Here is a 12,151-nt window from a genome sequence, read left to right on the forward strand (position 1 = left end):
CACTGTAGCAGGAAAGCAGCCAAAGCCCCTATGTAAACAAATGGGCATGATGGCTGCATTTTAAAACTTTATTTACAAAAACAGGCAGTGGTTTGGATTTGGCCACAGTTTGCCATTCTTTATCTAAAAACATGTATGTAAAGTTCCTAGCATGGTGAGTGCTCAATAAACAGTAACTGCTATTATTAGTGTTGCCGCTGCCTTTATTCAAAGTTAAAAAGAACCGGACAGTTTATCAAGAGCCTACACATCCATTAACTCCAAAGTCTCCCAGTCGCGTGAAGTAAGAAGAATATTAATATCCCCCTTTTCCAAATTAAGAAAGCAGGGCTCAGAAAGATTAAGGAGCTCATCCACGGTTACAGATGATAAGCAGCTGAGCTAGAATCTGAATCTGTCTTCTGACTCCAGATCCAGGACAGTTTTTCCTCACACTGTTACCACCGAGTTAGATGTGCAGGACTGACTGAGTCAGGGGGCTGTCTGTGGCGGGCAGCCTTAGGTAACTGTGACATGTGAGCTAAGCCAATCAGCTGGAGATGTTATTTATGCCTCTGGGTAGAGTGGACGCTCTCGGGTCAGAAAGCCCTCCAAATTAAGTCAAGATCTAACCATCGTACCATCGCTCCTGGAACCTAGGGGGTAAGCGAGACTCTGAAGAGCGGAAGCAGTCAGGCTATTTGTTTCTCTCTCTTGGGCCGCAGCTGCAGGGTCATCGCTTAGGCAGCTCGCCTCCTGCCGCAGTACCCTGTCGCTCTCACCGCCGCGGTGAACGTTCATCCTTGGGTTCTGGATCCTGAACTGTCTGCTGGACCAGAAAAAAAGCCTGGAAGACAGGAATGTGCAGGATTTAGAAAGCTCTCCAGACAGGTTTCCAAGGACTTTAAGGCATGAAAGCCGAGCTGGAGAACTCACAGACGGCTCACATTCTTGTTCGGAGAAGAAATGACATCTTAAACTTATTTCTGTGATTTTATACTGGGAGGAACTGGTCTTATTTAAATGGTCTTTACTACATCACTAACAATGTAAGAATGTTGATCAACTTGTTATTTGAGAATAATTTTAAGCCGTATCCAAAACCAGACATCAAATCCACAATTTTGGCCACAATCATGATCAGTTCTCTAAGTTAAATGGTAGTGCAGTAATTTGGTGTTGTTTAGATCACCAAAAGAGGGGAAGAATCCAACGGGTCAATTAAAGAAAATCTGCCCATATATTAAAAATAATCGAGACACATGTGTTCCTGCAACAATTAAGCACTAGGAAATGAAAACTGTCAACAACCATAATGCTCATGTAAGAGTTGAAACAAGAAGTCACCTGCACTAAACACACACACAAAAAACAAAATTGGACTTACAGTGATCAAGTTCCTTTTTATAAGTTCTCTTTCACTTTCTGTACCTTATGCTCAACCCCAGGCCCCACCTCAAAATTACAAGACATCATTGGCTGGAAGGCTAACTCTCCCCCAGGCAGTACAATCATGTAGGGAACACAAAACAAGCTACCGCCTCATGCCAGGCAAATGCTTATTTCTGAAGAAAACAAGATAATTTCATCGGGCAGAATGGGGAGGAGGGTCTATGTGAGAAGCTTCATACCTTTCTTCCAGGTAATCACGCCCTGCAACCCTTCCATCCTTGGGGGATGCCCAAATATTCCTGAAGTTCACCCTACTTATTAGCACTTTCAGTTTCTACTGTACTGATTTCCACTTGTATTCTGGTGGAAGAACCATCTTACGTCACCACCAATTTTTATGCAAATGGTTGCATGCTAACCATTTCAGGAACAAATCAGGTCACTAAGGGCAGGAACACGTAGCATGTAGAGGTTAAAACAGATCCCTAGCAACTGGCAAAGTCAAATAAAACCACCACTGCCCTCAGGTTTGATTCAGAAGATGTCAAAATCAGGTCTACAGAACAGGATAAGAAAAAGATCCATGCAACTGGAAAGAGCTTACTGCCAACATAGTGCCAACACTGGAAAGACCAAAAGGGGGTCTGCTTCTTTAAGCTTAACTGGCTCTGAACGACAATGTTTCACTTAACCTATAGATACACTCTTCACTAGGATTAATGCTAATGCAGCATTTCCCAAAGTCTTCTACGAATTAATTCCTCTATAATCCTAGAAGGACAGAACAAAACTCTCTTAGACTTTGAAACCTAAAAAGTTAACTCACTGACACCAAATTCTTGCACATACACCAGAGCAGCCAGTTTAAACATAATACCACTCCCCTTCCAGGATGAGGCTTTCATTCAACTTTGAACGTGTATTTTCACTGCCAACCATGGTTCAGTTCTGTAACCATCCCCCAAATGGATCGTGGTCCTCAGAACAGATCTAAGGAAAACGAAAAAGAAAAAAGAAAACCAAAAGCAAGCACTTCAACGATATAGTCTCTATTGCTACAAAACTATCTTTGGCCAAAACACAGTCCCAAAGGTCATAGCAACATTTGATTAAGAAACCAAAGGACTGGGCGCCTGGGTGGCTCAGTTGTTAAGCGTCTGCCTTCAGCTCAGGTCATGATCCCAGGGTCCTGGGATCGAGTCCCACATCGGGCTCCCTGCTCCACGGGAAGCCTGCTTCTCCCTCTCGCACTCCCCCTGCTTGGGTTCCCTCTCTCGCTGTCTCTGTTGAAAAATATATAAAACGTAAAAAAAAAAAAAAAAAAGAAAAGAAAAGAAACCAAAGGATTGTGCTGCCCCTAAGCACACTGAACAGTAGCTGAAGAGACTGCTTCAGGCAAGGATGAGGCGTCAGAACTATATTAATAATGGAACTCAGACTATATGGCCATTAAGAAAACTTAACATCTAGCAAGCAGCTCGAGCTTCACTTCCACACAGTATGTGCAAGCATTTTTATACACTCTAAAAAGCCACACAAATATATTTTTTATTTCACAAGCCTCCCACGAAGGCTCATATTTTGTTAAGTCATGATTTTGCGGACCTGGAATAGCAAAACCCCTTAGCATCATAATCATAATCTCCCATCTTGGAAAATTTTTTTAATTTTTTTTAATTTTTATTGTTATGTTAATCACCATATATTACATAATTTGTTTTGGTGTAGTGTTCCATGATTCATTGTTTGTTCACCCATCTTGGAAAATTTACACACAATCTTTGCTAGTGGAATTATCTCGGAGACATATTGTACCTAAAAACAGACACACTGGTTTCTCCCAAAAACATAATCATCTTATTAATCCAAAATAACCTCTAGTTATAATAAATCTATATATTTTCTTCTTACTTGCAATTTCCTCTAATCAATTATTTCTGAAGAAAACAAGATAATTACATGGATCACTGTGCCATTAAGTACAATATCTTGCACTGAACTATTCAGATTTTTAAAATCTAGTTGTAATGGGGTTAGGGGCAAACAACCCTAACATGAATGTATCTCAAAAGCATAATGCCTTCAGACTGTTAATGGTACAAGGGTTATGATCTTTTATTCTTTTAAAAATATTTTATTTATTCATTTGAGACAGAGAGTATGAGCAGGGAGGGGGCAGAGGAAGAGGGAGAAGTAGACCTCCTGCTGAGCGGGGAGCCCAACACAGGGCTGGATCCCAGGACCCCGAGAAGGGTATGATCTTTTAAAAGGCAGTTATCCGGGCGCCTGGGTGGCTCAGTTGGTTAAGCGACTGCGTTTGGCTCAGGTCATGATCCTGGAGTCCTGGGATCGAGTCCCACATTGGACTCCCCGCTCAGCAGGGAGTCTGCTTCTCCCTCTGACCCTCCCCCCTCTCATGCTCTCTCTCTCTCTAATAAATAAATAAAATCTTAAAAAAAATAAAAAAATAAAAGGCAGTTAGCCTTTTTTTTTTTTTTTTTACTTCAGAGTAAGCTGGGTGGTGAAGATGAGGTAGGAGGTCACAGAATTTGGTAAATAAACCAGTCTACCCTTCATCTATACTCCATAACTAGATTTAGAAAGTAATTACATCAGGGCGCCTGGGTGGCTCAGTCGTTAAGCGTCCGCCTTCAGCTCAGGTCATGATCCCAGGGTCCTGGAATCGAGCCCCGCCTCTGGCTACCTGCTCAGCGGGGAGTCTGCTTCTCCCTCTGCCACTCCCCCTGCTTGTGTTCCCTCTCTCACTGTCAAATAAATAAATAAAATCTTAAAAAAATTACATCTTTGCCTAACCTTCATGCCAAACAAATCCCAGTCTTTTCAGTCTGTTCTTATATGAAAACCACATTTCTTTGACTGTTTTAATCACCTATCATGGACTTCGGTCTAGTTCCATTATGCTTTATTTATGCATAGTAATGAGAACTCTATTAATGTTTTCTATTAAAGGTGAACAGGTTTTCCATTTTGCTTCACACATATTCTCTGATAATACCAGGATTTCTGGCAATTGGTTAAAAAGGGGTAATAGTGGGGGTGGGGAGAGACAACAGAGATGAAAGATATAATCTAAAATGTCTACATGAGGGGTGCCTGGGTGGCTCAGTCAGTGAAGCGTCAGACTCTTGATTTTGGCTCAGGTCATGATCTCAGGGCCATGGAATAAAGCCATGTGTCGGGCTCCTCACTCAGTGGGGAATCTGCTGGAGATTCTCTCTCCCCCTCTCCCTCTGCCCCTGCCTGCCACTCTCTCTAAAATAAATAAAACCTTAAAAAAAAAAATCAACAAAGCTGTGGTGAAATCTTTGCACATGTTATCTTTGGGCATCTCTCCACTATATCCTTGGAATAAACTCCAAGAAGTAAAATTGATATGGAAAAAGGTAAATAATTTTTAAGTTTTGATACGTACTGCCAGATTGCCCTCTACAAATATACCAATTTAAAGTCTTTCCAGCAGCATAGAGCATTCATTTTCCAGAACTCTTGCTGAGTGTTTCAGTTTTATCTTTGCTAATGTGATAAGTGAAATGTGATAACTCATTTTAATGTGGTAAATTAACAAGTCATTTTCATCAAAAATTTTACCTTTGAGAGCCTTAAAAGTTTTGGGTGGGTGGGGAAAAACCACCATGCTGGGTAGGTATTAGGTAACAGTGATTAATTCATATCAAGTTTGTCAGGCTTGACTAGAATCACTGGGTGTTTCCCAGGACTGCTCTCATCTCCCTGGAAGTCTGAGAGAATGAGGTATGATTACAAGACCACCCACTAGATTGAAGCAAAGCAGGTTCTGGCTTTGGCTTCGTTATTAACTAGCCATGTCACCAAAACATTCTTTAAGCTTCAGTATTTTCATCCATAAAAACAGAGGAGAATGTCTGTCATTACCAAGTTAGACAAACCTTTCTCAAACAGGATGCATGGCAAAGCTCTCAAAACTCATGAGGCACCATACAAGAGGCAAGAGATAAACTTGGGAGCTCTGTGTCAATCTCCCTACACAACTGCTCCGTATTTGTTTAGCTCTCTAAGCATGTCATCATGCTCACCCTCTACTGTTGAATATACTTCTGTTCTGACTGTTGTCCGGTTTGGAGTTCAGCCACCTTTCTCATTTTGATTCAGTGAGCCGATACCCTGTACTGCTTCTGGAATTCTACAAATTATTTTTGGCCTCAGTTGCCTAACTCTTCATTTGCATCTGACCTTCTGTGTCTTTCCATGCCCCCCGCAACCTGCCCCAACCCAGAAAAACACCATATCTTCCTCTTCTGTTGCCAGGCTGTCTTTCCTTTCGCCCTTTCACTCCTGCAAAATTCTAAAACACGAAGAACAATCCTGCACTCAGGCAGTACAGGCTTATTGCTCCTGACAGAAAATACTGAGAAGACAAAAGTCACCCAGAATTCCTCTTCCAGACCTTCCTAAGCATAAATACATAGATATATTTCTTTTTTATTTTTACAATTTAAAATTCGGCTGTTTTATGCTGTATTTCTCAACATACCATGATTTTGCCTGTATGTCAAGAGTTACACTCATATCATTTTCAATGGTACATAATATTCTATTACATGGTTATAACCAAATTTTGTGTTTTATTGCCTTTTTCTTTTTACATTTGATCTTTACCCATATGGAATTTGTTTTGTATACAGCACGAGGTATGGATCTACCAAAATTCAAATGGTTAACCAATTAACTGCCTTAATATATTCTGAAGAGTCCATTTTTTCCCATACTGATTTGAGATGTCACCTTTATCAAATACTAACATATAATAAATGCCTGATCTGGTTTTTACACTGTTCTACCGATTCATCTATTTCTGTGCCAATGTCATGTATAATTTCAACAATCTTGCCATCATTTTTCTATGTCCCTTAGCTAGAAGTCCTAAAATGGTATTTTTAAGTTGTCAACAGGGAAATTTTTTCTTCTAATTTTTAAAATTATGTCATATTTTTTCTGCAATGAGCAACATGTTTTGTAAGTTTAGAATTACTGTGAACAGAGTCATAGAACATTACATTTAATGGAAAGCAACTATACACACATTCCTTATACCAGTTTCTTACCCAGAATGTAGCTTTGTTTTTAAAGATTTTATTTTTTAAGCAATCTCTACACCCAACGTGGGGCTTGAACTCACAACCCTGAGATCAAGAGTCACATGCTCCACTGACTGGGCCAGCCAGGCGCCCATTTGTTCCAACTTTTATTATAGGAAGTAAAAATTCATTTTACCTGAAAAGATTACTGCCATAACCCATTCCAATGAAATCTTAAAAATGTGTGGATAATTGAAAACTATTAATATTATAACAATTTTGCTGTTTATTGTTGAGACAGTGTTTAATCAAATTTTTAATTTCAAAGTAAAACCTAAGTTTACTTCTGCTATTTTAACACATATGAATACATATGCATTAAAGATAGATTATGCTGTCTAGGGTAAAATTGCAGCTATACCAGAAGACTTCTTCTGTGCAGAAAAAGGACTCCTGATACTGCACTTCTTGAATACTGGTCAAGGTTTTTTTTTTTTTTAAGATGTTATTTATTTGAGAGAGAGAGAATGAGAGATAGAGAGCACGAGAGGGAAGAGGGTCAGAGGGAGAAGCAGACTCCCCGCTGAGCAGGGAGCCCGATGCGGGACTAGATCCCGGTACTCCAGGATCATGACCTGAGCCGAAGGCAGTCGCCCAACCAACCGAGCCACCCAGGCGCCCTGGTCAAGGTTTTTATACATGCCCTTCTTATATACTCTCCCTATGATCCTAAGCAATGAATCCCTAGTAAAGATCAACCCCTTTCCCTTAACTGCTTTATCTTTTGTTTCTATTTCTTTTCACAGAACTAATGCTATAAAATGTTTTCCCATTTACCATACCATTTCTTAAAGTCTCAAATTAAGGGAAGCTATATTTAACCATACCCTATGCCGCCGCCCATATTTGCCAGCAAGTGCTTTGAAACCAGACGGCATAGTTCGGTTCTCGATTCCACCACTTATTTGCTATATGAATCTGCACACATGACTAACTTCTCTGAGACTCAATTTTCTCATCTGTAAATTGATAATATCTATTTAGAAGAGCTATTTTAAGGATCACAAATACTTTGGATCAAGCACAATCTCTGGCATATGGTAAACACTAAAAAAATTGTTAGCTGTTACTATTCATATATTCAAACCTAGCTTCAAGCTTATTAAAAATCATATTCAAAAACATTTTTTAATCTCTGCTTGTTTCTTTCTTGCATTATTACCTACCTACCACATCATCCCTTATCTCAATTCCAACAGCCCTCTATCTCTGTGTAGCTGTTTTTTTTTTTTATATTAAGAATAACTACTGGAGGGCACCTGGGTGGCTCAGTCGTTAAGCGTCTGCCTTCGGCTCAGGTCATGATGGATCGAGCCCCGCATCGGGCTCCCTGCTCTGCGGGAAGCCTGCTTCTCCCTCTGCCACTCCCCCCTGCTTGTGTTCCCTCTCTCGCTTTCAAATAAAATCTTAAAAAAAAAAAAAAAAGAATACTGGATTTTGAATATGTCCATTTGCAGAGGTAATAAAATTCAATGACACCACTGTTAACTCTTAATTTCAAACATTTACTGATAACAGACATGTTATTTCTTTAAACCAAACCTGTAATTTTAGAACTAAAAACTACACAGCTTTCTTTTTTTTTTGAAAGTAGGCTCCATACCCAATGAGGGGCTTGAACTAACAACTCTGAGGTCAAGAGTTGTGTGCTTTACTGAGTGAGACAGTCAGGCGCCCCAAAACTACACAGCCTTCTAATAAATCTTTTGTATTAACTAAACACTTTTATCAGTTAGGCTCCTTCCTCCCTCCCTTCCTTCTTAAGATTTTATTTATCTGAGACAGAGCACACAAGTGGGGGGGCGCAAAGGGAGAGGGAGAAGCAGACTCCCCACTGAGCAGGGAGCCCAATGCGGGGCTCGATCCCAGGACCCTGAGATCATGACCGAGCCGAAGACAGACACCCAACCCACTGAGCCACCCAGGTGCCCCTAGGTTTCTTTTTTAATTTCTCAAAATTCAGAAAGGTTTCTGGTAATCTCTTCAGTTTATCAACAAATCAGTCAACATGTATAGTCAGCATCTATTTACCAAACATCTACCGTGTGGAACACACATAACATTGTGGGCCAGCAATGAGGGACACAAAGGATTGAGCAACAACTTCAGGGTTGATCCTAAGCTCCCACGCTGGTTAGGTGGGGATATGGGAAAAAGATAAATTAATATATACAGGATGAGTGGTTCTAAAAACACTGGTTCGATTCTCAGGCCTATCCTCCCACCATAGGCATACGGTGTGGTCCAGGAGTTTGTAATTTCTTAAAAAAGTCAACTCCTTAAAAAAAAAAAAAAGTCAACTCCTCAGGCAGCTCCCATGTGCATTTAGGTTTGGGGATCATAAGAGAAACATAAAAGTCATAGAAGTTCATATGAGAAAATCACCTCTAGGGGCGCCTGGGGGGCTCAGGTGTTAAGCGCCTGCCTTCAGCTCAGGTCATGATCCCAGGGTCCTGGGATCGAGCCCCGCATCGGGCTCCCTGCTCAGCGGGAAGCCTGCTTCTCCCTCTCCCACTGCCCCTGCTTGTGTTCCCTCTCTCGCTGTCTCTCTGTCAAATAAATAAAAATCTTAAAAAAAAAAAAAAAAAAAAAAAGGAAATCACCTCTAGCTAGTGTGGTTGGGAAAAGGAAGTCTTCATCAGACAAAATCTGTGCTGGGCTCTGAAGATAAGATTTTTTGCCCCAATTTTTCATTTTGAAACTTTTCAAATCTCCAGGAAAATGGAAAAATCATTACAATCAGTACACTCATATATACCACTCAGACGTACCAATGTTCACCCTGTCTCATTTGTGTGCACTCACGCTTCCTCCCTCTACCCACACATTTTCCAAATCACCCGAGAGTTACAGATAGGCATATTTCCTATCCCTAATACCTCAGTATGCATAGTCTAAGAATTATGACATTCTCCTACAAAAGACAACAGTACCATTTTCATCTAAGAAAATGAACAATTCTGTAATCTCAACATATAATCCATAATCAAATTTACTAATTTGGCCTCGTATTTTCTCTTATAGCCTTTTTTTTGGGATCCATAATCCAATCAAGGCCCATTCCTTGCATTTGGTTGTTCTCTTTTAATATTACATATTCCCTCCCCCCATTGAAAAAAAATATAAATTTGAGAGAGAGAGAGTACAGACAGGGAAAGGGAGGGAAACAGAAGCCCTGTGCAGGGTGCAGGGCTTGATCTCATGACTGCACGACCCTGAGATCACAACCTGAGTCGAAATGAAGAGTTGGAAGCTCAAATAACTGAGCTACTCAGGCACCCCTGAAATTGACATTTTAAAAAAGTCTAGGTCAGTTCCAACATCCTGGATCTATTTCCATATAAGTAAAACATTTTCTTGTGTCTAAACAAGAATATGACCCTAGATGGCAGTTGTATCCTTCTAAACACCATCACATTAGAGGCACATAATGCCAGATTACCCCACTACAGGGGATAAGTTTGATCACTAAATGGTGATTCCAGATCTCTCTTCATTGTAGAGAGAGATGTAATACCCTATCTCCCAATAACCTTTCACCCAGTGGTTTTAGCAATCTACTGATGATTCTTGCCTGAATCAGTTATTACATTTGGGGCTACAAAATGATGGCTTTCTAATTGTGTAATTCATCCTACATCTGCTGTATAGCAGTCTTCCATGAAGTAGAACTCTTTCTTTACTCTTCCCTCATTTCTCCTAAGTACCATTATGAACTTAAAGATTTGTTTTAATCTAGGGGTTCCTGGGTGGCACAGTTGGTTAAGCGTCTGCCCTTGGCTCAGGTCACGATCCCAGGGTCCTGGGATCGAGCCCTGCATGGGGCTCCCTGCTCTGCGGGGAGCTTGCTTCTCCCTCTGCCTGCCGCTCCCCCTGCTAGTGTGCTCACTCGCTCTCTGTCAAATAAAGTCTTAAAAAAAAAAAAAAGATTTGTTTTAATCTAGTATAATAATCCATTACCATAATTTTCTTTTTAAATTGTCCCCAATTTTTGGTTCAAACTGCCGCAAATATGGCGGGTGGGGTTCTCTTCAAGCCATCGTCCTGTATCACTTTAACACAATTCTATTTGCTTTTGAGGCTACTTTCTGGTATAAGATTTCTCTAAGCTCAGCTTTTACCATCTCTACCCCAGACCTGGAATCAGCCACTTGTCCCTGAAATCTTTTTTCCTTTTAGTGGGCAATGGCATTCATAAATCAGGATATGAGCACTAGCTGTCCTTATAGCCACTAGGGTGTCATTGCTTCTAGGCCATTTCAATGGACAAAGTTGGGAACTTTTTTTTTTTAAACAACTATGAATTTATACTAATATTTTCAACTCAAATTCAACACTATAGTTTTTTCTTAAATTAGTATATCTTTTCCCTCACAATGAAATTCTTGGTTCATAAACTAGTTTGAAAATTATAACATCAATATTATTACTAAACTATTTACTAACAATAAAAATATACCAAATTTTAAGTGTCTAATGGGGGGGGAGTTCTTTTTGTCCTTAAAGTACATCCCACTAGGGATGTACAATCAGTATGCTATGTTCAATTTATTTTTTCTCTGTATGTCTGTAGGTTAGGTTCATTTCTCTTTATACTTAATATGTAAAACCTTTAAATGGTTCAAAAGTTCAGGTATTATGGGGCACCTAGCTGGTTCAGTCAGTTGGGCACCCAACTCTTAATTTCGGCTCAGGTCCTGGTCTCAAGGTTGTGAGATGGAGCCCCTGTGGGGCTCCATGCTCAGTGGGGAGTCTGCTTGGGATTCTGTCTCCCTCTCCCTCTGCCTCCCTACCCCAGAATAAATGTATGAATCTAAAAAAAAAAAAAAAGACTGCTCAGAAAAGTATCTTTCCCTTCCCTTTTCCCTCCAATCTTTCCCCATCTATTCCCTACAGATAACCAGTTTTATTAATTTCTGTTTATCCTTCATGTTTCTCTTTGAAGAAATAAGCATAAAATGCATACATACGTATAAATTCTTAATTCCTTTTTCTTATACAAAAGATGGACCTCTATATCAAGTGCTGTCTTTTGCTATTGTTACTTAACAATATATCCTGGAATTCACTACAAAGGTATGATTAGAAACCATCCTCATTCTTTTTATTACTATGTAATACTCCACTCTGTAGATGTTAATATGTAGAACTTCGATAGAGAAAAGAGGGAAGGGCATGCCGGACAGTGTAGATGGCGTTTAACAGGCAGGAAAGTAAGCGTGAACAAGGCCTTATTACTATACAAAAGGGGGGTGGGGTGGGAGACCAATCAGGCTAGAGTGAAGGGTTAATGAAAAAGGATGGCAGAAATCAGGGTCATGATCGTATCCTACAACTGCGGGGAACCCCATGTATACCATCACCTAAGGAGCTGTACAATGCACAACCCAGAGGACTATATATAAAACCCTGGGGGAAGGTAAGGTTGAAAAACAAGATGGAGCCAGCTTATGGAGGCCTTGAATTACAAAGAAAACAGAATTCTGTCTTGTGGCCAAAGTTTTTATATACAGAAGGCTCAGGTTCAAAATGTTTGAAGATGAATGCTTCAAGATAAATACAGCCACAGACGGACTAGAATAGTTAAAAGAAGAGGCTATTGGAATTGTCCCAGTGTGAAGTAACAGGATCTTAATAGGTTAATG

The 12,151-nt window shown here is 40.1% G+C and overlaps 2 protein-coding genes across 5 annotated transcripts in view; one reads left to right on the top strand and one right to left on the bottom strand.

Annotated features, from left to right (window-relative positions):
* STK38 (serine/threonine kinase 38) overlaps positions 1–12,151 on the top strand; it is a 128,880-nt gene that overhangs the window by 57,683 nt on the left and 59,046 nt on the right. The gene's annotated exons all lie outside the window — the stretch shown is intronic.
* KCTD20 (potassium channel tetramerization domain containing 20) overlaps positions 1–12,151 on the bottom strand; it is a 37,334-nt gene that overhangs the window by 13,924 nt on the left and 11,259 nt on the right. For 2 of the 3 annotated variants that reach the window (XM_027603558.2, XM_027603559.2), the window contains one exon: positions 621–826. In XM_027603558.2, coding sequence (XP_027459359.1) covers positions 621–780 — 160 coding nt within the window. In that variant the 5' untranslated portion in view covers positions 781–826. Of the gene's footprint in view, positions 1–620; positions 827–12,151 lie in introns of those variants that run through there. The other variant, XM_027603560.2, reaches the window with a different exon arrangement.

Source organism: Zalophus californianus, chromosome 7 (assembly GCF_009762305.2).
Source record: "Zalophus californianus isolate mZalCal1 chromosome 7, mZalCal1.pri.v2, whole genome shotgun sequence".
Taxonomy (NCBI): Eukaryota; Metazoa; Chordata; class Mammalia; order Carnivora; family Otariidae; genus Zalophus; species Zalophus californianus.